We start from the raw sequence: 24,442 nt of genomic DNA, 5'->3' as shown, positions 1-24,442 counted from the left end.
GGGGTGGTTTGAGCTGCTGAGAGCTGGACACAGTGGTGGCTAAACGGAGGGAGGAATAATTAACATAAAAGAAGAGGCTCTTGGGAATACCAACTGGAAGAATAAGATTGGGTGAATTCCTAAGAAGTTCTTGGGTATTTAAGGTTAGGCTATGTCTTAATATAGGGGTGAACTTCCCAATTTGGAAACAGGGAGGAAAGTGGTACCGTTGATATTCTTTTCTCCCTCTATATATACATCTCTTTGCCCTTGATTAACTCACCCCAGTCTGATTGTTCTTTTGTTTGGAGTGATAAGGATACATTTCAGGGAGAGATGACATTTGATTGGGGCCAGGATCCCCCAGGTAGGATTTGAGCTGGCAGAAATAAAATGGAGGGGTGTGCGGGAGGGTGGTGGTGCTGGAGAGAGTCTGATCAGAGGCAATGACAGGAACCGTGTATGTTGGGCAAAAACACATAGCTATTGATGACAAGAGTGGAAAGTGTGTACCTGGCTAGGGCAGGAGACATTTTACTTTATTTATTTATTTATTTTTGGTATGTGCCCCTAGCCACTAGGGCCTAGCGGGAACTGAACCTAGGACTCTCTGGTCCACAGGCTGATGCTCCAACTGCTGAGCCAAACCAGCCAGGGCGGGCAGGAGACATTTTACAACTGCAAGGAGAGTGGCATCAGACCCATGTCCCTAGCTACCTCTTTAAGGGCCATTGTTCAAAATGTCCTTTATTGAGCACTATGGACACACTGAATTAGTTATTACTGCAAAGTAATCTCATTCCCTGGAGGAAGAAGACTTAGGTCTGTGACAACTAGTCTTTTCTTTTTCTTTTTTTTTAGTCTTTTCTTTTTCGAACCTACAGCTTCTCTTACTGTGACTTGAGTTCATAAGGAGGAAGGCTGGGTAGAACTAGACATCCAATGGTTCTTGAGAGCTTGCCTTCCCTCTTTTCCTCCCAGCTAGCTGCTTTTCCCCTCCCCTTTGCCTTCCCCCCCCCCCCCTTTCTCTTGCTAGCATATGGTTAAGAAGGGGTATCAGCCGGAGGAGCCTCTGGTGCACAGGTGTTAAATGACAAATGGATTTCCTGCACTAGCAATGATCATGATCTCCCATTCAGGTACTCTAGCTCAGAAGCTGATTTATCTTCTGATCTTAAAATGCTAAGTCTGGTGGGACTTATGGAAGTTTCTCTCTTTCTACCCCTAATGTGAAACGAAAACAAATCCTCAACAGACTAATAAGGTTGGAATATGAATATCAGAGTCTCTAGCAGTGAAGAAAGTGTTGCCTGACTTGTAGGAAGCTGCTCCCTCCAGTGCTCACTCAGGTGAGACCCTTTCACCAGCATGCCCCCCCTACTGCCCCTCACCCCACCCCAGGGAACCATGCCCCTCAGGAACCAGAGACAGATACATTACAAAACGTTTTCTTTTTCAAAATGCAAAATGGTGGTCATTGTAAAAATAATAATAATAATAATGATAATAATATTATTAATAATATAAAAAGCATTTCTCCTCCTTCTGCCCTCGTGCAAAATCACAGATGCACGTGTCATCAGCAGTGCTGCACAGCAGCAAAACTCTTCCCAAACTCCCTTCGGTGGGTCTGTGAGCTCGTTCAGTTCTAGAAATCAGTGGCTCCACAGAAGTAAGTCCAAACAGCACAGGACTCCTGCTCTCTCCTACTTGATTCAGTCTCAGTCTCAGTCTCTGTTTCTCTCAGGCTCGCTCTCTCTCCTCTCCCCCACTGCGGGTCTCCCAGTTTCTAGGAGGCGTGCTGCCGGTTGGCGAGGGCCCGGCTGCAGGCGATGGCTTCATGCTGCTTGCCCTTCTCCAGCAGGGCCTGTGCCTGAGGGGCCTGGCGCTCCCGGGCGGCCCGCAGCTCGGCCACGGCTGCCTCCTCGTCCTGCAGGCGGCTGGCGGCGGTGAAGGGACTGCACACCGTCCCCACCAGGCAGAGCACCGCGCTGAGCAAGGCCAGCACGCCGCCCAGCAGGTACATCTTCACCAGCCTCCGGTTGGGCTTCTGGGCGATCAGCTCCTTGACCAGAGGAATCAGCTCCTGTACCGTCTCCATCCCGGCTCTGCGCTCTTGGGAGGGACCTGCGGGAGGGACCTGCGGGAGGAGCGGAGCGGCCCAGGGACGTCAGTCGCTGCAGGTGGCTCCAGCGGCCCAGCACCTCTCCCTCAGCCCCAGGGAAGGCCCCGCGCCCCGCCGGGCCCACCCCAGCCGGCTCACCTGAACCGGCAGCGAGCTCCTAGGAGGCAGCGCGAGCTGGGGGCAGTGGGCGCGTCCGTGGGTCCGGCGGCTCCGCGTTCTCCTCCTCCTGGGCAGCCGCGGCTCTTCCAGGTGGAGACTCCGCAGCTGACACCCTGTCAGCGTCCCGCGGCCGGCCGCTTAAATCCTTCTGCTGGACCCGCCCCCTGGGCTCCCCGGGCTCCCCGACTGGGGCCTGCCCGGCTCCAGCCAGCGGCGGAGGAGGGGAGGAGGGAGCGAGGGGGGAGGGGAGGAGCCGGCGGCCACGAGCTGTGCACGCCAGGGCGGTGTGAGCTGGGGGCCCCCCAGGGGAAGGCCACGAGGGGCAGGCCCCGCCCGGGTGCCGGGGAGGGCAGACCTGCACGGGGAGGTCCGCGCCAGGTGCACGCAAGGGTGAGAACCCGAGCCCAGGGAGGTGTCTGCGCGCACTTGTGACCTGACTCTCAGGGGTGTGGGCGGGTGCACAGCCTCCCTCTTCCCGGGCAGCCTGAAAAGGATCCCCTATTGAGGACATCTGGGGTTCCACCTAACGAAAAAACGACTGGTTTTTATTCAGAAGGGCTGTCATCCTCCCACAGTTGGGGGGACCGTGGGGGAGAAGACTAGGGGGGAGGGGTCCCGGTAAAGAACAGGTCCTGTCTCCAGGCTCTACATAAGGCAGTGTGTGCTGACAACGTTTCTTTCTGGCTTGACTGGTTTTCTGCACAGGTGCTTGCCTTGTGAGGGTCACCAGATAGAGAACTATTCATTGAAGGTGCCCTGTTATGCACAGGTGTGCGGGTGTGTGTGTGCGATGTCAGTCTCTGTTTCTGCAGGAATTTGTGTATGTATTTCTGTGTATCAGGGAACTGCCATTAAATCCAAACCACCCCCCTTCCCAATTAAGAAGTGATGTTGGGGACTGGGGGACAGGTAAAGAAAAAAGAGAGGCTGTTAGTAAAAATTAGTTTGCTTGTCTGGAATGTAAGTATGTAATGCTGTCCTCAAACATTATTTGCCACTTCCCAGGATCCGGGGGTACAGCGCCACTGTGCCAGCTGGGCTTATCAAAGAAACAGTTTAGGGGCAGAAGGGTGAGAGTAGAGAGTTTGGGTAAGAAGTTAAAGACTGGAGAGTACTCTCAGAAGTGTGAGGATATTCGGATTGATTGTGATTAGGATTAAACACCATCGCCATGTGTGAGTGTGTGTGTGTGTGGTATTCTGATTTAGCTTTGGTTCTCCATATGCCAGAGTTAGTAAGTCAGGAACAAGAGAAACTGGTAGGCCAAAGGGAGAGGGCAGGGGAAGGAAGGGGGAAATCAGACTGGCCAGAAAATTGCAAAGGTCAGTGATGCAATCTTGCAACAGCTTGTCACAATCCTTCGGGCTGAGCCCTTCTGGAGGGACAGGAGGAAGAGCTGTTTTAGGGATCAAAAATTTGAATCTCTGAAAATTTTAGCAGTAATCTTTCTTTGGAGGTCTGAGGCAATTTCCCGGACAATTCAGTTTAAAAAGGCAACAATACAACTACTCTTTGCCTTGGCTATTCATAGTTCAGGATATAGGATTGGTTTGTGAAGATTGGGCAAGGTTAACTCAATAGCTTATTTATTTATTTATTTTTATCCTCACCTGAGGACATTTTTCCATTTTTTGTTCAGGTAGAGTGGGAGGGAGAGAGAGGAACAGAGAGAGAGAGAGAGAAACATCCATGTGAAAGGGACACATCGAGTGGCTGCCACCCGCACGACCAACCGGGGCCGGGGACAAACTGCAACCGAGGTACATGCCCTTAGCGGGAACCGAACCCGGGTCTATCAGGACCGCAGGTCGATGCTCTAACCGCTGAACCAAACTGGCCAGGGCTCAATAGCTTATTTAACAGTCTACACTTTTGTCTGTCCACAAGCAGTCAAGGTGACAAGGAGCCAAATAGGGATTATTTCTGGAAGATTGGATCTCTTGGTTATTATTCTTTTAACCTTGTCAGGCAGGAAAATTCCATAACAAGAGACTAAGCAAGAGATTAATGTCAGTCTTAGCATTTTCTTTGAATCTTCCTTATACTTTTGGAGAAGTCTCTAATGACTGGCAGAAATGATCTGTAGGCTTTTCCAAGATCTATGAGTGTTGCAAACATTGTGGCTTTTGGAAGAATATATTACGTGCATCTTAATATCAGGGCTTTTACCTGATTTATGCTCTGAAGGTGAGTCAGCCCAGCTTTGAAGCCCACATTTCGAAATAAAGGTGTCAGTAAGTATTTCCGGTGTTTCTGTAACTCAAAGACGCAAACCATGTGTCTTTCAAGGTCAGCAGACTGTGTAATTTTTCTGGGGTTCCCCTTTCTTGTGAATTTTGGTGGTAAAGCACATCACCACCTCGCTTTCCCTCTTTGATCATCAGAGTTTGACCCCCAGACCCCACCTGCTTGCTGGCCAGGGCTGGGCAGAGAGGACAGAAAATGGCATGGATTGGGGTTGCCTGTGGAGTTGGTGTTCTTGGTTTAGGTATTAGCTGGGGCTGAATGAGAGATGAGGGAAATAGGAGGCTGAGGAATCCAGGATCATCTCCTACTTAGGAATTTCTGAGACTGTCTCTGTCTGGGTGGGGAACGAGAACCCAGCCTCTAGGGATTAGGTAGGGCCTGGAAAACTAAGCCCAGGCTTCACAGCACTGATGTCACTTTAGAGATGTAAAGCCTTGTGTTGCATCACACAGGTTAGACAGGGGTTATCGCTCTGAAAGTCTGACCAGCCTCCTTGACCTACTGTCCCTCTTTGCCCAGGACTGAGGGATTTCCCCAAGATGCATGACTTAACAGTGCTGAAACCGGGACCATTCCAGGCAGGCTGGGACAGTTGGAAACCCTACCTTTGAGTCTTCCCCAATATGTAATTCTTAACATTTCTAGGAACACAAAGAAGGCCAGTTTAAAATTGATTTTGCTTTCCAAATCCGTTTCTTCCAAACATTGAAGTACCCAGAGCCATCTGCAAAGGAAACAACCCAAAGGGGTGACATGTGGTCTTAGGGGGAAGTTCAGAAGACAATAGAGCTGTCCCTACCACTGTGCGTTGGAGATTGAAGGAGCAGAGGACAGAGGTCTTTGGGTGGGTTGTGTATGAATCTCAATTATTATTAGTAGTACTTTACTAACCAGCTGCTTGCTGCCGACTGGAGTCACTGCCCACCCTGGGGCTCCATGAGGCTGTAGGGAGAGGATCATCATAGGGGACACATAAAACCAGTGTGTATCTTACACGCCAATTTTTTTCAGTCCTTGACTTACTTTCACTTCATGTAAATTTGTTTTGGAGAGAAGGATTATTAACTCTACGTAGTTAACCTTTACCTTCCTCTGGTCTTGAAGATTAGCATTCTAGAGCCAGAGACATTTCTGTGTGGTTATCTTGCTTTTATCACAAGCTTGACACACTTAAAACAAGATTCCCCATGTTCCCCGTACACACTAAGTCACCTTCTCAATAGCCTTATTTCTAGCAGTGGCATCTCCATTTTACCTATTCTCTGGGCTTGAAATATGGTGGCATTTTCTTGGAGAGGCCTTCCCCAACCAGTTCATCCCACCATCCTCCACCCAGTGCCCTGCTTTATTGTTCTCAGTAGCACTTAGTACTGACTTTATATTGATATAGTTATTGGTTTTCTTTTTGTGTTGTCTTCCATGTCCATTGGAAAATGAGCTTCATGAGAACCTGGGCTTTGTTTAGTTCTTCCCTGTATCTCCATGGCCCAGTATATTCCTTGGTACATAGGAGGTACTTAATAGGTAACTATGGGATTACTGAATGTCATCCCCACTGGACTGTGAAGCCTGGCACGAGGAGAACCATGTTTATTAAGTGTGCATGCAGTAAGACCTTTAGTGGATGTTCAAAGAAGTATTCAGGATTTTTGGGAGGAGGGGAGACAGTTTTTTAAAAAATATATTTTTTCTTTATAGACTTTAGAGAGAGAGGAAGGGAGAGGGAGAGAAAGAGAGATATAGAAACACAGATATAAGAGAGACTATAGACTGACCGCCTCCTGCATGCCCCCCACAGGGGATCTGGCCCACCTGGGTGTATGCTCTGACTGGGAATCTAACCGGCGACCTCCTGGTGCATGGGTCGATGCTCAACCACTGACCAAACCACCAGGGCTGGGGGACAGGTTTTTTTTTTTTTTTTGCTGTTAGTCCTTCCTTCTCTAATCCATTTCAAACACTACCACCACATAAATCTTCCTAAATTACATTTTTTGTTCTTAATTGCCTTCTTAAAGCCTGGGATGCTTTCTCACCCATATGATGAATTCCTGGATTCTGCCTATTGAATTTTCTCGGCCAATATTTTTGGAATCCAGGGCCTCCATGATCTCATCGTCTCTACTCATCTAACTTGCTCTCTCATTCGTCTCCAGCAAGAACCCTTGGCTGCACAGGTGGGCTTCCCACGGCCAAAGAGGTCATTGTTGCTTCCTCACCTTGGCTTATACTCTTTTTCTTTCCTGCAATACTGTTCTCTTTGTACTCTGTCTTCCTTCCTTCATTTCATGTTCTCCAGGAAGCCACCACCGCCTGTGGCAGCACACCCTGACCGTACCTTTCTGTGAATTTCAACTGCCTTTGTGACTGGTACTGCACAGGTTGGCACTGTGCTGTGGACTGGCATACAGCTCTCCATTGTTTCCGTGGGTCTGCCCTGTCTGTGTGGAAGACCATATCTTTGTACCTTTCATGGTGCTAGCATATAATAGGGGCCCAATCAATGCTATATACACAGACCTGAAAGTCAGTACTGGGATAGAGACTCAAAATGATCAGTTAAAACTCTCTTGGGAGGCTATTTTGGGCAGAGTGGTTTGTCCTTGGGGTTATAATTGCTCAAGTCCTGGCAGCTTGGCTTAGTTCCCTCCACTCTGGGTTCCTCACCTTTCACTTGCACTCCCGGCTTAGTGTCTGACGCTGCAGCGATTGGCTCACTCTCGGGCATCCCGCCAACTTGCCCTGGGACACCAGGCCCTTGTCAAATCAACTCGGAGGAAGAGACTCTTCATAGACATTTTGCTTTTGTCCTTCCTGGCTTTTGGTCAAGCGGAGCCACCAGTTGCCGGTGCCTGCAAGATGTGCTGGGAGCCTTGGGTAGCCATGGGCACGCTGCTGCCCATGTACCGCTTCTAAACCACGGTCCTGTGCTCTACAGATTGTAGTAAGCATGCGGGAATTCCCCCAAGCTCGGCTGTTATCTGGACTTGCGAGTGCAGGGACCTGGAGTTGAACAGACTTGGGTTTGTTTAAGCCTTGGCTCCTCTTACCAGGGTCTGACCTTGGAAAAGTGACCTGACCAGACTTCTCCAGCCTCCATTTCCCAAGGTGTAAAGTGAGAGTGACAATAGCACCTATTAAATGGGGTGTGGTGAAGACGGAGTGAGCTAGAGCATTATGAAGGGCGTAGTGGTCTGGCACAAAGGAAGCAATCGATACTCGCTATTGATTCAGTTATTATTCTTTTATTATTCAGTTGTCTTTACCTCCTGCTCCATGTCAGCAGTTCCCACAGTCCTTTATCCCAGCTCAGGACATTCACATTCCCTAGGTGACATACAGGCGGCAATAAGGTCCAAAAACACGTGTTGAAGCTAGCCATGCATTCGATACTGTGTTAAGCCTATGTAGTTATAGAAAGCAGAATACAGAATTGCCCTGAAGTAGCTCATATTCTAGTAGAGGACACAGATATTAACTAAGTTATTATATTATAGTAGGATAAGCACAATAATGGAAATATATACCAGGTAAACAAATAGAATAGAATCAGAAATATGTTGATTCAATTTGGGAAGGAGGTAGTCAAAGAAGGCCCAAGAGTGGGTGATGCCTGGGCGGCTTAGGGCATTAAAGAGTGGACAGTGTTCAGCAGGTAACTTGGGGATAGAGTGGGCATTCAGGGTTGGGGAGGCCTGGAATGAGAAAGGACAGCGTATGAAAAGGGGGGGGGGGTGCAAGAGAAGCATTGTGCGGTCCGGGAGAAGTTATGGGCTTTGGGGAATGGCAGGAAATGAAGCAGTGGTGGCAGGAGCCAGATAGTGAATGGTTGTATGGACCAGCTCATATGCCGCACCTAGGAACTGTTGACCATCCCTTTGTCTAGAAACACAGTCTCCTGGGCTTCCGTGATATCATAGTCTAGTTCCCCTCCTACCCTATTTTGGACACTCCCCAGTTCTTTTTCTCACTTTTGCTTTTTATACAACCTCTAAATGTCAGTAGTTCTCAGGACTCAGGCCTGGGGCCTCTTTTCTTATTCTACATGCTCTCTTTAGGTTCAACCACCTAAACTGAGTTGTTTACCCCCAAGGCCTCCACTACTGCCTCTGAGCAGACATGCAGATCTGAGCTCTAGGCCTGTGCCTCCCCTGTCGGTGCTACGTCTCCACTTGGGGATCTTGCGCGTATCCAACTTACCACGTCTAAAGCCCAATTCGATATTTCTACCCCTTAAACTTGCACCCCCAGCATTTTTAGTTTCAGCTTCATTGTCTATCTAGTAGCTCAGATCCTAAGCCTGGAAACATCCTTGACTCCTCTCTCTCTCTCTGTTACCTCTCATGGAAACTATCACCAAGACTTGCCATTCTACCTCTTAAGTACCTTTGATTTTTATTTGCTTTCTACCACAATGAGGAACTGAATTATTCTACAACTACATCAGCTTGAAAGAAGATCCAGATGAGAGCGGAGTTCACCAGACAACTTGATACTATTAGCTTTGTGAGACCCTGAATCGCTGTACCGGACATCTGACTACAGAAGTGTGAGCCAATACATGCATTTTGTCTTAAGCTATTAAGTTTGTAGTAATTTGTTGTGTAGCAATTGAAAACTAATACAAGCTGCATGCTAGGAGCTCCTGCTGGGTTGACAGGAGAAAACCCATTCAAAACGACAAAAACTAAGAAGACTAACCAGGATGGAAAGAACCTGGCTTAGATTCCATGGTGCATCATCATAAGCACTTCTTTGCAGACACATTGTACTCCCTTGACCTTCTCTGTTTCTTTTATATTCACCTAGAAAGACTTAACCATGATTGGAGTCAGATGTCTGTTCTATATGCACCTATACCCAAGCAGTTGATCATTGTTGGAGTAAATTACCCAATCAGGCTGACTGTTTATTTTCTGTAAATTTAAGACCACAAATTTCGACTTCTGGTCAAGACTGCGGGTAGGTAAACGCAGTATCCTATCCTCCCACAATCACATCAAAGTTACAACTAAACTACAGAACAACCATTATTCAAAACCGCCTGAAATCGAGCTGAATGGAAGTCCTACAACTACAGAATTAAAGCAGCAGCCACATCCAGACTGGTAGGAGGGGCGGAGGGGATGGGCTGGCCCCACACCCACGTGTGGCGGATAAAAATCAGGAGGACATCTCGGCTGGGAAGGTCCTCCCTGAGGACTGAGGGGTTCCCGTCTCACTCCAGGTATCCTGCTCAGGGTTCCAGTGCCAGGAAGAGAGTCCCCATAACTTCTGGCTGGAAAAACCAGCGGGAACTGAGGCTCAGGGAGGCTGAAGCGGCTGGAGCCCCAGGCAGCTCCTTAAAGGGCCCGCGCACGAACTTATCGGACTCTCTCCCTCTAGGCTTGGAAGGGAGGCAGCTCGAGGGCACCAGAGACATACAGGGAAGAACTGAGCTGTTTGGCACTGGAGCGAGGGCTGGAGAGGGGGCTTTCTCCAGGACAAACGTGTTGTCAGAGGCATTTGTTCCTTTGGTGAACCCTTCCCTGGGGCAGCAGACAGTTGCCATATCTGGGACTCCAGCAACCTGGCTCACACTGGTAGCCCCGCCCTGCTGACTCCCTGAGGCCCCGCCCCACCCAACTTTCAGGCCCACCCAAGCGTTGCCAGTTGCTTAACCATAGGATTGGCCTGTCTTGGATCCTGCTTCAAGTTTTTCCCAAATTATTTCAAACAAGCAGCATCTGGTCTCAGATAGCCCCATACCTCTTGTTAAGTAATACACAGAAACAAATTCAGAGAGGCCCAAAATGAGGAAACAAAGAAACAGGTCCGAAATGAAAGAACAGAACAAAACTCCAGGAAAAGAACTAAGCGAAATGGAGATAAACAACCTAACAGATGCTGAGTTCAAAATACTGCTTATAAGGATGCTCAATGAACTCAGTGAGGGCCTCAAGAGCATTAAGAAGAACCAGTCAGAAATGATCGATGCACAGTCAGAAACGAAGGAGGCACTAACCAAAATAAAGACTAATTTACACAGATTCAATAGTAGAGTAGGTAAAGCCAAGAAGCAAACTATCGATTGGGAATACAAGGAAGCAAAAAATATCCAATCAGAACAGCAAAAAGAAAAAAGAAGCCAAAAAACTGAGGAGAGTGTAAGGAGCCTCTGGGACAACTTCAAGCGTGCCAACATTCACATTTTGGGGGTACCAGAAGGAGAAGAGAGAGAACGAGAAATCAAAAACCCATTTGAAACAATAATGGCAAAAAAATTCCCTAACTTGGTAAAGAAAACAGACATACAAGTCCAGGAAGCACAGAGAGTCCCAAACAAGATGAACCCCAAGAGGCCCACACCAAGACACATCATCATCATAATGCAAAAGGTTCAAGACAAAGAGAGAATCCTAAAAGCAGCAAGAGAAAAGCAGTTACCTACAAGGGACTTCCCATAAGACTGTCAGCTGATTTCTCAAAAGAAACTGCAGGCCAGAAGGGAGTGGCAAGAAATATTCAGAGTGATGAAAAGCAAGAACCTACAACTAAGATTACTCTATCCTGCAAAGCTGTCATTTAGAATCGATGGCCATATAAAGAGTTTCCCAGATAAGAAAAAGTTAAAGGAGTTCAGGACCACCAAACCGTCATTATATGAAATAATGAAGGGTCTTTTTGAAGAAAAAGATAAAAAATATGAACAAACAAAATGGCAATGAATACATATCTATCAGCAGTGGAATCTACAAACAAAATGAACAAGCAGAACAGAAACATTCTCATAGATACAGAGAACATTTTGTTGGTTGCCAGTTGGGAAGGGGGTTGGGGGAATGGGTGAAAAAGGTGAAGGGATTAAGAAGAACAAATTGGTTGCTAGACTGACAAAACTCAAAGAGAAGGGGGTTAGATGGTGGGAAGAAATAAACCAAAGAACTTATATGCATGACCAATGAACACAGACAACAGTGTGGAAAAAGGCGGGAGGGGGTCAATGGGGGAAAAATGAGGAACATCTGTAATACATTCAACAATAAAGATTAAAAAAAAAAAAAGACCACAAATTTCAAATGGGCAGTCTGCTATAATTTTTTGTGTTTCCCAAGTCAATTATCTTTATTACTCTCTAAAAAGACTTTTTCATAAACTGGCTATATCCTCTTCTTCCCTGATGCCTCATGACCTGGTGAAGTAGAAAAAATCAGACAGGAGTGACTTACTTTTCCAACCACCAAATCTGTCAACTCTACCTTGTGTCACATCATCAGGGAGGAAGCCCTGATCCTGACTCATCTGCTTAAGATCTTGGGAGTCCATGAATAACTCAGGTTGCTTTAGGCTACAGGTAAGAAAATCTATTTCAAAGTGGTTAAACAATAAGAAAAATATATGACCTCACTAAACAGGGATTTCAGGATCAGTTAATTGAGTAGTGTAACATTGTCAAGAACCCAGGTTCTTTCCATTTTCGCAATCTTATATCTCCAGCATGGAGACTTGTTATAATCTAGCTCACATTATGGCTCCAAGATAGTTGCCAGAGTTCCAGGCATTTCATTCACTATGACAACATTCAGTGAAAGGAGAGAGGCTTTTATTGAAGAAACCTTGCCTAGAATCCCCTGAGAGACTTCCTTTCATTGGCCAGAACCGGGAGGAACGCCCATCCCTAAGACTACTTACGAAGGAACGGATTACCAATCTGAGTTTAGACCAGTGGTCTCAGAGGTTGTCCCTGGGAACAGCAGCAGCAACATCATCTGAGAGCTGGAGAGAAATGCAGATTGTCGAGCTTCACTCCAAACCTATTGGATCAAATTCCGCATGCAGAACAAGCTACCTTCGTTGTAAAAAGTCCTCGAGGTGATTTTGGTGCATGCTAAAGCTTGAAAACCATAGGTTTGGGCTCATCTCTGAGCTGGGGAAAGGACAGCTGCCCTGAATACTTGAAAAACACTGGGGGTCTCGAGCAAGGAGGAAACAGGGTATAGATTTTGGATAGGCAGTGAACTTCCTGCCAGATCCCTCCCCTTTCCTAAATAATTATTTCCTCCTTTTATTATAGTATTTCATTAATGTACATAGTCCAATATCTTAAAAAGTCTAGTCCATGACCCCAAATCACTATTCCTCTGTTGCATGACTCTTTGCTCCTCTTCATAACCAAGACTGTTATCAGTTGTCTTCAATCACTGCATCAGTTTCTTCATCAACCATTCATATTTTCTACTCACTGCCATATGGTTTCCACTCCCACCACTCCACCAAAATCTAGTAGACTGTAGGCTGCTTATTGAATGAACTGAATTTTAGTATTCAACAGATTTAACCATTTCTTCCTTCTGGAAACACTGTTTATTTTTATATTTTACTCATTGCTTTATGGCCACTGCACTCTCTGGTTGTCATCCTACCACATTAGTTCCTTCCTCCGAGGTTCCTTTGTTACATCTTACCTCTTTCAGTGGGTGTTTCTCAACCTTGAATGCCCATTAGAATCCCTGGGGAGCTTTCTAAGTTTCTGAAAACCAGGGAACACTAAGCGCAGTTAAATCAGAAATCCCTCTAAGTAGGATGCTTAGACATCAGTAATATTTAATTATATATTTATTTAAATATGTTTTTATTGATTTTTTAGAGAGAGAGAAAGGGAGAAGGAGACAGAAACATCAACATGAGAGAGAAACATCGATCGGCTGCCTCCTGCACACCTCTTACTGGGGATTGAGCCCGCAACCCATGCCTGTGCCCTGACCAGGAATCGAACTGGGACCTCTCAGTCCACGGGACAGTGTGCAGTCCACTGAGCCACACCACCTGGGCGACATTAGTAACATTTAAAACTCTAACGGTGATTGCAATGTGCAGCCACGGTGGCGAATCGCTGCCCTTAGTGTTGGAGTACCCCAGGGTCTACCATGCTCCCTCTCCTCCGCCTACGTGATTTCCCAGGTCAGTGGTGCCCAGCCCTGAAGTCATTCTGGGAGCTTTTATAAATGGCCATTGCCTGGGAGCCCCCCATGATGAATCACTCTGCATTCCTGGGGTGATTCTATCACGCAGCCAGAGCCGTAGACCGCGTCCTAGACCGGTTCCTGCAGTTCCGTGGTTTGAGACCCAGTGCTGTCCTATAGAAACGTTAGCAGTGACGAAGGTGTTTCATACCTGCACGGTCCAGCATGGAGCCACTGGCTGCATGTGGCTGTCGAACACTGAAAACGTGGCTGACGTGACTGGCAAGCGGAATGGATAATTTCATTTCATTTTAATTAATCTAAATTTAAGCCATAAGTGTGGCCAGTGGCTACCGTATTGGACAGGACAGCACAGTTCTATGCGATAATGGCTCTGAAATTTGTTTCTCTCTCATGAGCTCTAGGCTTCCGTGTTAAGCTGTCAAATAGGTAGCTCTTCTTGGATATCTAATGGGTGTCTTCAACTTAATAGACGTAAAGTAAAATTCTTGACTTTTTTCCTTTAAAAAAATTCATGTTCCTTTCTTAGTCTTTCCCATCTTGGTAAATGGCATCACTGTCCATCCAATCCTAAAGTCCCAAACATGGAAATCATCTTTTATTCCTTCTCTTCTTCGTCTCTCTCCGCCAGTTTTTCAGCAGGTCCGGTTTGTTCTACTTCCAGGTATACACATCCTCGAGGACCTGGATCTATGGCTTGACCCCAGAAGTCTGTCAGTTCCAAATAGTAAAAGTACTTCCAGCTTGATTTCCTGGCTTTTGTGTCCCCAAGTCCCAGCCATGTAGATGGAGCAGGAAGCGTAGCCTTGGAAGTCAGCTGATCAGTGATCCCTCTTCATGAATTTTCACAGGTTTCACTTCTTAGGCGGGGAATATTTATTTTTTCAGATGATTTTCTCTCTTTGTTGTCTTGACAGGGAATTATGAGGTCATATTTGTGGCATTATATTCTTCAAACACTTTTTGTTAGGTTTTCCCTTGCCCTAAGGATCTATACTAATAAATCAATATCTATTTATTGAGCACTTACTATGTGCACACACTGGGTTATGTACTTCACTAGGGGATAAAAAGAGTGAGTAAGCCCTGGCCAGTTTGGCTCAGCTGTTAGAGCATCAGCCTGCGGTCCAGAGAGACCCAGGTTCGGTTCCTGCTAAGGGCACGTACCTCAGTTGCAGTTTGTCCCCAGCCCTGGTTGGGGTCATGTGGGTGGCAGCCACTCGATGTGTCCCCTCGCTGTGTCCCTTTCACATTGATGTTTCTCTCTCTCCTTCTCACTCTATCTGAGCAAAGAGTAGAAAAATGTCCTCGGGTGAAGATAAACAAACAAACAAACAGACAGACAAAAGAGTGAGCAAGAATTGTCCCTGTCCTCGAGGAGTTTGTAATTCAGGTATGGAGACAAATCACAAAATGACAAAAAGTTGCAAAACTTTTATGTCAATTTGAGATAGAAGAGGTTTATAAAACAGAACAGAACTGATTGCTAATGAAATTGTATCGGTAAGGTCGGCTGCTGGAGTTTGGGAAGCATTGACAGAGAATAGCAGAGAAGCTATCACTTACCCAGGAATCTGAAATGAGTCTCAGATTTAGGACTTAGCCAAGGACACAGAGGTGGAGAGGGCAGTGCAGACTGAGCCAGATGATTCAAGTCCAAGTGTGGTCAAGTGGGCAGTGCAGCTGGATCAGAAGGCGGTGTGAATTTGGGCCAGAAATGCAGCTTTTTTTCAGCAGGACCTTGTGTGCCTGGCTCTGAACCCTGGACTTTAATCTGGAGATAATGACGTGTGTACAGGTCAAAGTGCGTTTTGAATCCAACTTAACTCGTGGAGCTTTGGGCAAAGCTAATGAGACAATATGCAATGGGTAAAAGTGCAAGGGCATGAGTGCATCTACATGCATACCTGTGTGTGTGTGTGTGCATGCCCCCCCCACCCCGAGAATAGCCCCAATTCAGGTGAGACACCTGTTTGAACAGTATTTGACTCAAAAAAGACAGAGATGTTCATACATCTGTAAGCGCAGTATGGGTCCATGGTGTGCTTTAAATGGGAAAAGCCTCCTGTCATCAGTCCACAGTGGCAGAACAAAAGTCCTGTTGGGGTCCTCTTTCCTCCCCCCAGGTCCACGAAGAGGACTGCCAACATGTGTACAGGAGCCTCCCGAGTTCTTTCCTGTGGGACAGTTTTACTCTCATGTGCTGTTAACACCCAGGTTTTCCCTGGACTCAGAACCAAGTTCACTTTCTCAGATCACTGCGCATCTCAGCAGAGCTTACTGAGCCAATGAGTGATACTTTCAAGAGTTGTCTGGGAGGGAAAAATGTATCAGTGGTCAACCAGGTGACCGGGCACTTCTCTGGGACTGAGATGTGTCCTGGGACGTAGAACTTTCAGAGCTTAAGTGAGGAGAGTGTTGGCAAGCTGTAATGGTTGGTCACCCTACATCATACCCGAATCGTCTCCTGGGAGATCTGCCCCACCCGCAGCCTGGAATGCCTGCTTGTCTCCTAGATATTTACCCTCCGGGTATAACTTCCAGAGAGCTCATCATCTATGTTTCTGAAGTTTTCCAGAAGGGCAATCTTATGATATTTTAGGTTTTGTAACTCTAAACCATTCACCATGGCCATTTTTTCTACCAGTTCTTTTGTTTCGTTTGTTTGTTTCTTCTTGAGGTCACATGCTGCAGATTATCCTCTGGCGAGATTTCCTTCAGTCTGGGCAGATCAAAGGTAGTGGAAAGAGCGTAGACTTTGGAAGCTCACAGATCTGCAGAGGATTCTGGCTTCACCATACAGTAGTTGTGGTCGACAGTGCCAGGTGGTCCCTACGTCCTGCTTCCGTCTCCTCTTCTGGGCACACAGGAAGGGCATCCAGGAGTCCTGCGAGTAGTTCTGGGCCATAGGTTGTGAGCAGAGTGACTTTGCTGCTTCAGAGCTGAAGCATGGAATAACGGGAGAGAGTTCTTCATGCTCCTCTAACCTTGCTGCTGTGACCATAGGGCCACGTGTCCTGGTGGGCGCAGCTCCCAGGCGGCGAAGTCCCTGCGGGACCGTGTAGAACTGAGGACCTCTCCCCTCACCACTGCCTTGCATCTCAGTTTAAGGGAGCCACACAAAAACGCTTGTGTTAAGCTGCTGAGACTTCGTGGCTAATTTATTCATGCAGCATAGCCTAGCCTAATCCGACTAAAACACAAATTCTGTGTCTTTATCACATCAGGCTGATGTAACAAAATACCACAGACTGGGTGGCCTAAGAAATAGACATTTATTTCTCGTGGTTCTGGAGGCTGGAAGCCTAAGCTCAAGACGCTGGGTTCCTGGTGACAGCTCGTGCCTGGCTTTCTTCTTGCGGTGGCCTCTGGTGTTGCTTCCTCTCCTTGTTGGGGCTCTAATTCCATTCTGAGGCCTTCACCCACATGACCTCGTTTAAACCCCATTATTGTCCAAGCCCTCCACCTCCTAATACCATCACATTGGGGTGGGGCTTCAAGAAATAAATGTTGGGGGTGGGGCACATTCAGTCCATAACGCTCAGTGACCTTGTGCAGGCTACTTAATGATGCATGCTGAGACTGTAAAAAAATGGGAACACTATCTCCCTGAAGAAGCTTCTAAAAAGCTGTGATGCTGACAAGATACTGTGGAGACAGTGTTCAGAATGGTGCCTCGAGCACACTATTTTGTTCCCCTCTGTCCTTTCAGGGCAGCACATAGCTATTTATGTCTGGAGCAGAAATCAAGCAAAGGAGTCAATACAACCTGTAATGCCCAGGGAAGCATACCTGTAGTCTCCAGAGGACGGGGGATCAGGCCCAGCCCTGCACCGCGAGTTCAGCTCTTGGTCCTTTACCTGGAGTGGCCTTTGGTAAAGGGACCCATGCCCAGAGGAGGCCACCATGATATCAGGCATCCAGACACCAGGGCACCTGTGTTCACGTCAAAGCATCATATTTCAGGAAGATTATTGACAGATGGGGAAATTTCTAGAGGAAGGTGACTCGGTTAGGAAAAGTCTAGAAGTCATGGGAATGGGTGAACAATGTACTGCAAGTACGGTTGCCAGGTTTAGCAAACAAAATAGAAGGAGCCCAGTAAAATTAGAATAGCAGATGAACAATGAATACCATTTTAGCATAAGTATGCCCCATGTAATATTTGGGGTCTGCTTATACTGACAAGGTGTTCTTTGTTTGTCTGAGATTCAAATTTATCTGGGATCCCTCTATTTTACCTGTCAATCCTACTTACGAGGAGCGATGTCTCTGGTTGGAAAGAGTGCACCCCTGAGACAGAGCTGGAACCTCACATTCATGAACCCCAGCGCATATTTGCACTTGAACACTGTGAGCCGATGGGTATACACATTTCTGCGTGAGCGACGGGAAAGCTCAGAATTAGGTGGCATTGTCCTGGGACAGCTGCATGGGAGAGGCACATTTGGGTGAGAATAAAAATATTTAGCTACCCTCAGTTCCTCTCTCCCCTTAAAAATGTAGGTAAATGAGAACAGACTCTTCTTTCTTTTCCATTCGCCCTAAGACATACAAGCAGGAAGCCGATGTTTCCTGCCCTCCCCAGCCCGAGTGCATACATTTACTGAGAAAGTATGCTAAGAGCTTTCTTGAGTAAAGAAATCTAACAGCCCCGAGAGGCAACACTACTGGACTTTTTAAGAAGGGGAAACCGTATCTTACAAAATCTACAATGATTTGGAAACTTGTAGCAAATTCTCAGACAGTCTGTGGGGCTAGTGGAAGGGGTTCAGGGCAAAGGAGGGAGCAAAGAGAGGAAGGATTAGTAACTTGTAGGTGGTGAGAAATCACTCTCCTCCCCGAAACTTCTTTATTTTTATTGATCACTCTAGTAAAATATGCTCATTCTGGAAGACACAGAGAAGTACAGAGATGGAAAAATGTTAGCGTAGTGGATATTTTCACCCTGTCTTCTCGCTGAATGTTTTGAAAAGAATTATATAAAGTAGATTTCTTGTACACTTGTTTCTGACCCCTCTCTCCCTCCAGTAGTTAATCGTATCTCATAAACATTCTCCCAGGTCATTAAACCTCTTTATCAGTATTTTAGATGACCAGAAGGGAGTCCGTTTTGAACGATGTTTTAAGGGGAAGGAGTTAGATCAGATAAGGACTCATCACCCTTGTCTGGGAGGACGCTGACCGGGCTTCGGTCTGTGTAAGCAGAGGCCCAGGAAAAGAAAGAGCCGTTTCTCTGTGGCCCTCAGACTTGCTGGACATCTGCCCCACGCTGAGTAGCAAACCTACTGTCCAGACTTGCTTTGATTCCTGTCTTAATCAGCAGTTGAGCTCCGGTTTTATTAATGTTTGCAGCCATAAAACAATGTCACCTACATACCTTGCTCCTCTGTCTTCTGTTTGTAAACAACCCCTACCCTACTCTCTGTTCTTCCCTGTTCAGAAAGGCCAGAAGCATCACCCTTCTTGGGGAGCTCAGCTCAGGGTGTCCCCTGAGTTCTCCGTTTTTCCTTCTGGTGCAGGCTTTGGCTCCTGGGCGCTTGCAGCCCTGACAGAGCAGGTGGAAAGCACAAAGCACATGTTCTCAGGTTGAGGCCTGGGCCCCGTGCGGGAGGAGGAGGGGAGCCGCACCGCCGCTCACTGCCTCTTAAGTGAACTAGAAACACCTGCAGGAGAGCGGTATTTGCTTTTCGTTACCAAGGACTGTGAAGACTGCTGATCATGGCCCCGAACACGGTTAGTGACGCAGAACCATCACGGAGCTGCCCCTGGCCAGGCACTTTGCATCGTTTCCTTGAATCTTCACAAGGACCACGAGGGAGATTGGTACCTGCTCCCACTGGAGGCAACTCGCTGTGGTCGTCCAAAGTCACCGCTGGTGAGTGTAAAACCGGACTTTAACCTTCACCTCTCTCACTCCAAGGTCGAGGCTTTTAACTGCTGTGCTAAAACCACCAGCCCCTGGGAACAGCATCTTACAGTTGGAGGGGGTGGGGGGGAGCTTCAGGGGAGCTTGGAAAACATATGGAATGTCCCTGCCCCTCTGCAAGCCAATTAAATCCCTGGGAGGGGCCTGGCTTAAGGATCTGATCGGTTAAGTTCTATAGTAGTTCTGAGGGGCAGCCTGGGTTGAGAACCAGTGAAATCCAACACCTTTATTTATGAATGACAAGACTGAGGCCCAGAGAGGAGCTTGCCCAAGTGTATGCTTCTATGGAGTAGCAGTGTTGGAACTAGGTCTGGGATTTAAGAGTGTTCAAAGGTCACAGAGGTTGGACTTAGGTCTGGAGAACCGGATTCCCAGAGCGCTGGCTGGGCGGTAGAGGTGGCTGGGGGGGGGGGAGGGGGCGTGGTCATGAGTTGGCCCGTCTGCCAGAGGAAGGTAGGGCAGTGACCCTGGCAGAATAACCAAGCTCTTCCTCCCTCCTCTCTGGGAAGCCAGCCAGCCATGCGCCAGCATTTCACTCCACCAAGTTGCAGGCTGCGCTGGGCTGTACCCCGTGGGAAGGCGGGGGTAGGACATTTGGGGTGTACCCTGGAAGACGGAAGGAGCTGAGGCTCCCCCAAGGTGACCGAGAGCCTGACCTCGGGAGGGGATCCCCCTTCCTGGGGTGAGGAGGAAGTCGTGTCATCGTGTCATCATGCCCTCTGGGTGATCCTGTCAGTGCGCCGTGACGTGTGTCCAGTCACCTCTCCTTCCACTCCTTCTAGGGTGCACGTCCTCACTCAGCAGCTTCCTGTTGGTGTGAGGGGAGGCCCTGCTGGGACGTGCCAGTCTCTGGCCCGAGGGCGCTGCAGCCCAGCACCTTCTGCCCCCGTGCCCACACAGGAGAGGCCGTCAGTGTGGGAAACAACAAAATATGGGGTCTGTTCTAGATGTTTCTACACTGTCTCCCCAGGAGCCCACAGTCACACCAGAGCTCCAAGAGTTGTAGCAAGGGCTCAAAGAAACGTTTTTATATACCGGGTCTTTTTTTTTTTTCCATTTTTTGTTCAGATAGAGCGGGAGGGAGAGAGAGGAAGAGAGAGAGAGAGAAACATCGATGTGAAGGGACACATTGAGTGGCTGCCACCCTCACGACCAACCAGGGCCAGGGACAAACTGCAACCGAGGTACGTGCCCTTAGCGGGAACTGAACCTGGGTCTCTCTGTACCGCAGGCCGACTCTCCAACCGCTGAGCCAAACCGGCCAGGGCTATATACCCAGTCTTGACTGGGTTCGGGAAACACGGAGTCTGCAGTCTGGTGGACTCTGGTCAAGGATTCCCCAGGGTGTCAGGGAGTTTCGGCCACTTTTGTCTTTAGACTACAGTTAGGAACATGAGTGCCAGAGCAAACTGGTCTGGGCTCAAGGGACCCCTTACTAGCTGGGGCCAGTTACTGAAAACGTGCCTCATTTTCTCCATCTGCGCAGGGAGGATGGTTACGTGTCTAGCGCCACAGAGATGTGGGGGTGTTAAATGAGTTATCTGTACACGGGCTCAGCACAGTACTGACACACGCACTCGGCGGAATGTTGGCTGCGGTCAGTTTGGGCTGCCTCAGGCCCAGGCCAGTGAGCACAGCTGTCCACTGGGCAGACATTCGGGTCGGGGGGGAGGGTGAAAGTGGGGGAAGAGAGGGGGCTGGAAGAAAGTCACCCCACAACAGGCAGCCCAGGCTCCTCCTCTGTGACCCCTGGCCTCTCCCTGAGGCTAGTTCCTGTTTGCTCAGGAACATAACAGACCCGCTCGCTCTGCTTCTCGGGAGGCACACAGGACAGTGACTGATTGTCTGGGCACTTGAACAGCTGTTCTGGACTGGAGGCCACGCCAGCTTAGTCACGTGGCAAACCCAGGGCCACTCCTGGAGCCCACCCTGTGCCACAGACAGGGACTCAGCTGTGACTCACTGTATCCAGGTGATGCCTGCGCCTTAGTCACCCAGCATCCCTCCCTCCAACCCGAGTGTCGGCGCTCACGGCCTGGGCCGGCCCTTCTCTTCTTCTGCACCTCCTTTCTCCTTTCGCCCCCTTTCCTCACGCCTTATCCTTTGCCGTCTCGTGGACAGGTCTTGACTGACCTCGCGGGCATTTGGGCAGTTTAAGTGTGACAGGTGGTAATGGAGACAGTAGCTTCTGCTGCCTCTCCACGCCCTGTGAGAGACACTGCCAGGGGTGACCGAGGATCAGGCAGAGGAGCCTGCTCTATCCACAGGGTGACAGCTCTGTACTCTGAAGGAAGCCCCTCCAAAGAGGAGCCCTGCTCCCCGCAGCTGACGGATGTATGGGCCACTGCTGTGACCTTCCAGTCTGTGACCAGGAGCCCAGACTGTGCCCTCTGAGTGTAACTACACCTACCAGAGCACGGAGCCTCGTTAACCTCGAGTGCTAATTTACACGTCAGTGTGCGTCTACCATTCCGCACGTGCTGGGCACCTCGTGTGGGCCAGGCATGATGTCTAGGCAGCTGGAAAATAGGAGTGAACGAAAGGGACGGAAATCTCTGCCTTCTTGGATGTCACGTTCTGCTGCAGGGAGAGAGAGTGAGCATGATAATCAGGTAAGTTACGTAGTTAGTTCGAAGGAGGTACGTGTTGAAAAACACACACACACAAACAGAACCCCAAATCCCAACCTGCCAAAATGTAAGATAGGTGGGGTTGGGGTGCTCGGGTGGGGGACATGGATGGGGCAGGGAGCTGGGCTGTCATTTTATTATTGTTTTTTATTTTTCAATTACAGTTGACATTTAATATTATATTAGTTTTGGGTGTATAGCGTAGTAGTTCGACAGTATGTGACTTACAAAGTGACCTCCACCCCCGAAAAGTCTTGTACCCACCTGACTTGGTTGTCACTTTAAAGAGGGTGGTCAGAGTGGGCCTCGTTGAGGATGTGGGCTTTGAACAGAGACTAAAAGGAGGTGAGAGTTCGCCTTGCAGACAGGAAGGAAGAGTGGTCCCGGGGGAGAGCACTGGGCAGCACCCTCAGGCAGGAGCAGCCTGGTAATTCGGAAGCACAGCGAGGAGCCCGTGGCTGGAAAGGGAGGAGGAGGAGGAGTAAGCATCGGTTGTGTGGAGACGTAATGGAGGGGGTCGCATCCTGCGGAGCCTCTTTAAGGGCTCTGGCTTGTACCTGACTGCAATGCGGAGCTGGCACAGGGTTCTGAGCAGGGAAGGCCACAACCTGGTGTGTTGGGCTGGTCTGCAGACCAGCTGGGAGGCTACTGCAGAGTCTGGGGGAGAGACTCAGGCCAGGAGGGTAGAAGTGGTCTTGGGTGCCTTTGGAAGGGGAGCCAGCAGAATTGCCTGACAGGTTGATGTGAGAGGTCAGGAGTCAAGGGGGCCTTGGCTGGCCACTTTCCCGAGGGGTAAGTTCAAATGCGCCAAGGCTCGGGGCGGACACCTAGGGCCGAGGGCTCTGGAGCAGGACAGTGGAGGCGGGGAGAGAGGAAGGGTGGGCAGAGGGAGGCTGCAGTGTTGGAGCCGTGCCCCTGCTTCCCCATAGCCCTGGCTGGGTCCTTACCCCGCCTCTGGCTCTATTTTAGGCTTCTTTTGTCTGAACAAATGAGTTCTGAAGTTGGAAGCCTGTGCCGGGGGCCCTGCAGTCCCGGGGACACTAGATCTCCATTGGGGACTTCTCAGGGTCCCTGAGAGTGAGGCTGACTGGGCGACCCTTGAGCTCCGTAGAAATAACGTCCCGGCCTTGGCGGCGCGTGGGGGGCCCACACAGAGCAATTGCCGTTTTCCTCCCTCGAAGCCAAACCACTCCCGGGACTTGCCCCAGCCTGTGATGTCTGAGGCACCGAAGGCTTATTTACCTGGCTCCTGCCTCCTCATGGGGGAGGAGGAGGGGGACTTCAAGGTGAGGCCCACCACCTGCCGGCCCACCTGGGCTGGGGATCCGGGATTGCATCACCGGCTCCTCTGCTGCGTTAACGTCTAGGAGTGGTTTGTCCCATCCTCCTTCCGGATGGCGGGCAGGCGACAGGCAGTTCCAGGAGGGCGACAGCTTCCTGGAAGCCCAGGGTTTAGAGAATTGGAGAAGTGGAGAGAAAGAGACCTGGCAGGTGGCCTCAAAACCAGGGGGTGTGAGCAATGACCTTTCTCTGGGGAACTCGATGAGGGTCCCTGTGTTCTGGCCGCAGAGGCCGGGCCCACGAAGGGAGGCTGCTTGGCGTGTGTGACTTGGGCTTGCTGAGCTAAGCTAGGTTTCCCTGGGGTGCTCCCAGGGGTCAAGGCACTAATGTTTATTGGAAGTTCCATCATGCATCTAAGCAACTTGTGGCTCATTTGCTAAGTATAGCGTTTCTTCTGCCCACCTAAATTTCTCGGGCTGAGAAACTGAGGGTTAGAAATGCCCAGCTTACTCCATGAAATGCTACATTTTCTCCTAAAGGGTTCTCAAACGGATTCTTGGACTTAGCCCTCCTATTGTAGAGAGAACTTCCTGACTGGCCAGGATGGCAGATGAAGTGTCTCCTTTAAATAGCAAGCTTGAGGCCATCCTGGCCCCGCACAATGCCAGTGCAGGCCTCCAGGGCCAAGACAGGCACTGGGTGACCTTCCAGATCCCTCCAAACTCTCTGACCCTAACCTGGGGGAAGGGTGTCCTCTCTGTCTGGCCTGTTACTGCCATTTACAGTGGCTCAGCCCCCTGGCCCTGAGCCAGGAGCCTGCCCAGGGTCCCACAAAGGAAGCTATGTTCCCAGGCCTGGTGGGGGGCTAGGGCTAGTGGATCGGTGATGCTTCAGCCCTGCCTTCCACCGTTTGTGGTCAGGTCTGTTTTCTGGCCCTTCAGGCTGGCATTCCTTCCCAGGGAGGGAGAGGCTAGGAGGCCAGCCCTCCTCCTAAGCTGGGGACAGTGACTCACAGTTAGTTACCTGTCCCAGGGCTCCCTGCCAACCCAGGGAGGGAGCCGGAGGGGAAGCATTTAGAGTTTATTCCTGCTTATTATTCCTCTTAAGCTTTCCTTGGGTGCGCTGGGCC

General features: G+C 49.1%; 2 protein-coding genes across 2 annotated transcripts in view; one reads left to right on the top strand and one right to left on the bottom strand.

Annotated features, from left to right (window-relative positions):
• Window positions 1-1,458: 1,458 nt before the first annotated feature.
• On the bottom strand, window positions 1,459-2,360 carry G0S2 (G0/G1 switch 2). The gene is made up of 2 exons (XM_036273366.1): window positions 2,243-2,360; window positions 1,459-2,119 (listed from the first exon to the last, which is right to left on the bottom strand). The coding sequence occupies exon 2, from the start codon at window positions 2,078-2,080 to the stop codon at window positions 1,769-1,771; it is 312 nt and encodes a 103-aa protein (XP_036129259.1). The 5' UTR covers window positions 2,081-2,119; window positions 2,243-2,360; the 3' UTR covers window positions 1,459-1,768.
• Window positions 2,361-19,285: 16,925 nt separating this feature from the next.
• The window catches only part of LAMB3 (laminin subunit beta 3), a 40,253-nt gene continuing 35,096 nt past the window's right edge, over window positions 19,286-24,442 (top strand). The window contains exon 1 of the mRNA XM_036272654.1: window positions 19,286-19,351. The gene's annotated coding sequence lies outside the window, so the exon portion shown is untranslated. The remainder of the gene's footprint in view (window positions 19,352-24,442) is intronic.

The sequence above is a fragment of the Molossus molossus genome, unplaced genomic scaffold (assembly GCF_014108415.1).
Source record: "Molossus molossus isolate mMolMol1 unplaced genomic scaffold, mMolMol1.p scaffold_m16_p_20, whole genome shotgun sequence".
Classification (NCBI taxonomy): domain Eukaryota; kingdom Metazoa; phylum Chordata; class Mammalia; order Chiroptera; family Molossidae; genus Molossus; species Molossus molossus.
This window is presented reverse-complemented; position numbering and strand designations above follow the sequence as displayed.

Bases quoted from the DNA above. Each gene is read 5' to 3' on its own strand.
- G0S2 (XM_036273366.1), bottom strand. From the start codon at position 2,080: ATGGAGACGGTACAGGAGCTGATTCCTCTGGTCAAGGAGCTGATCGCC.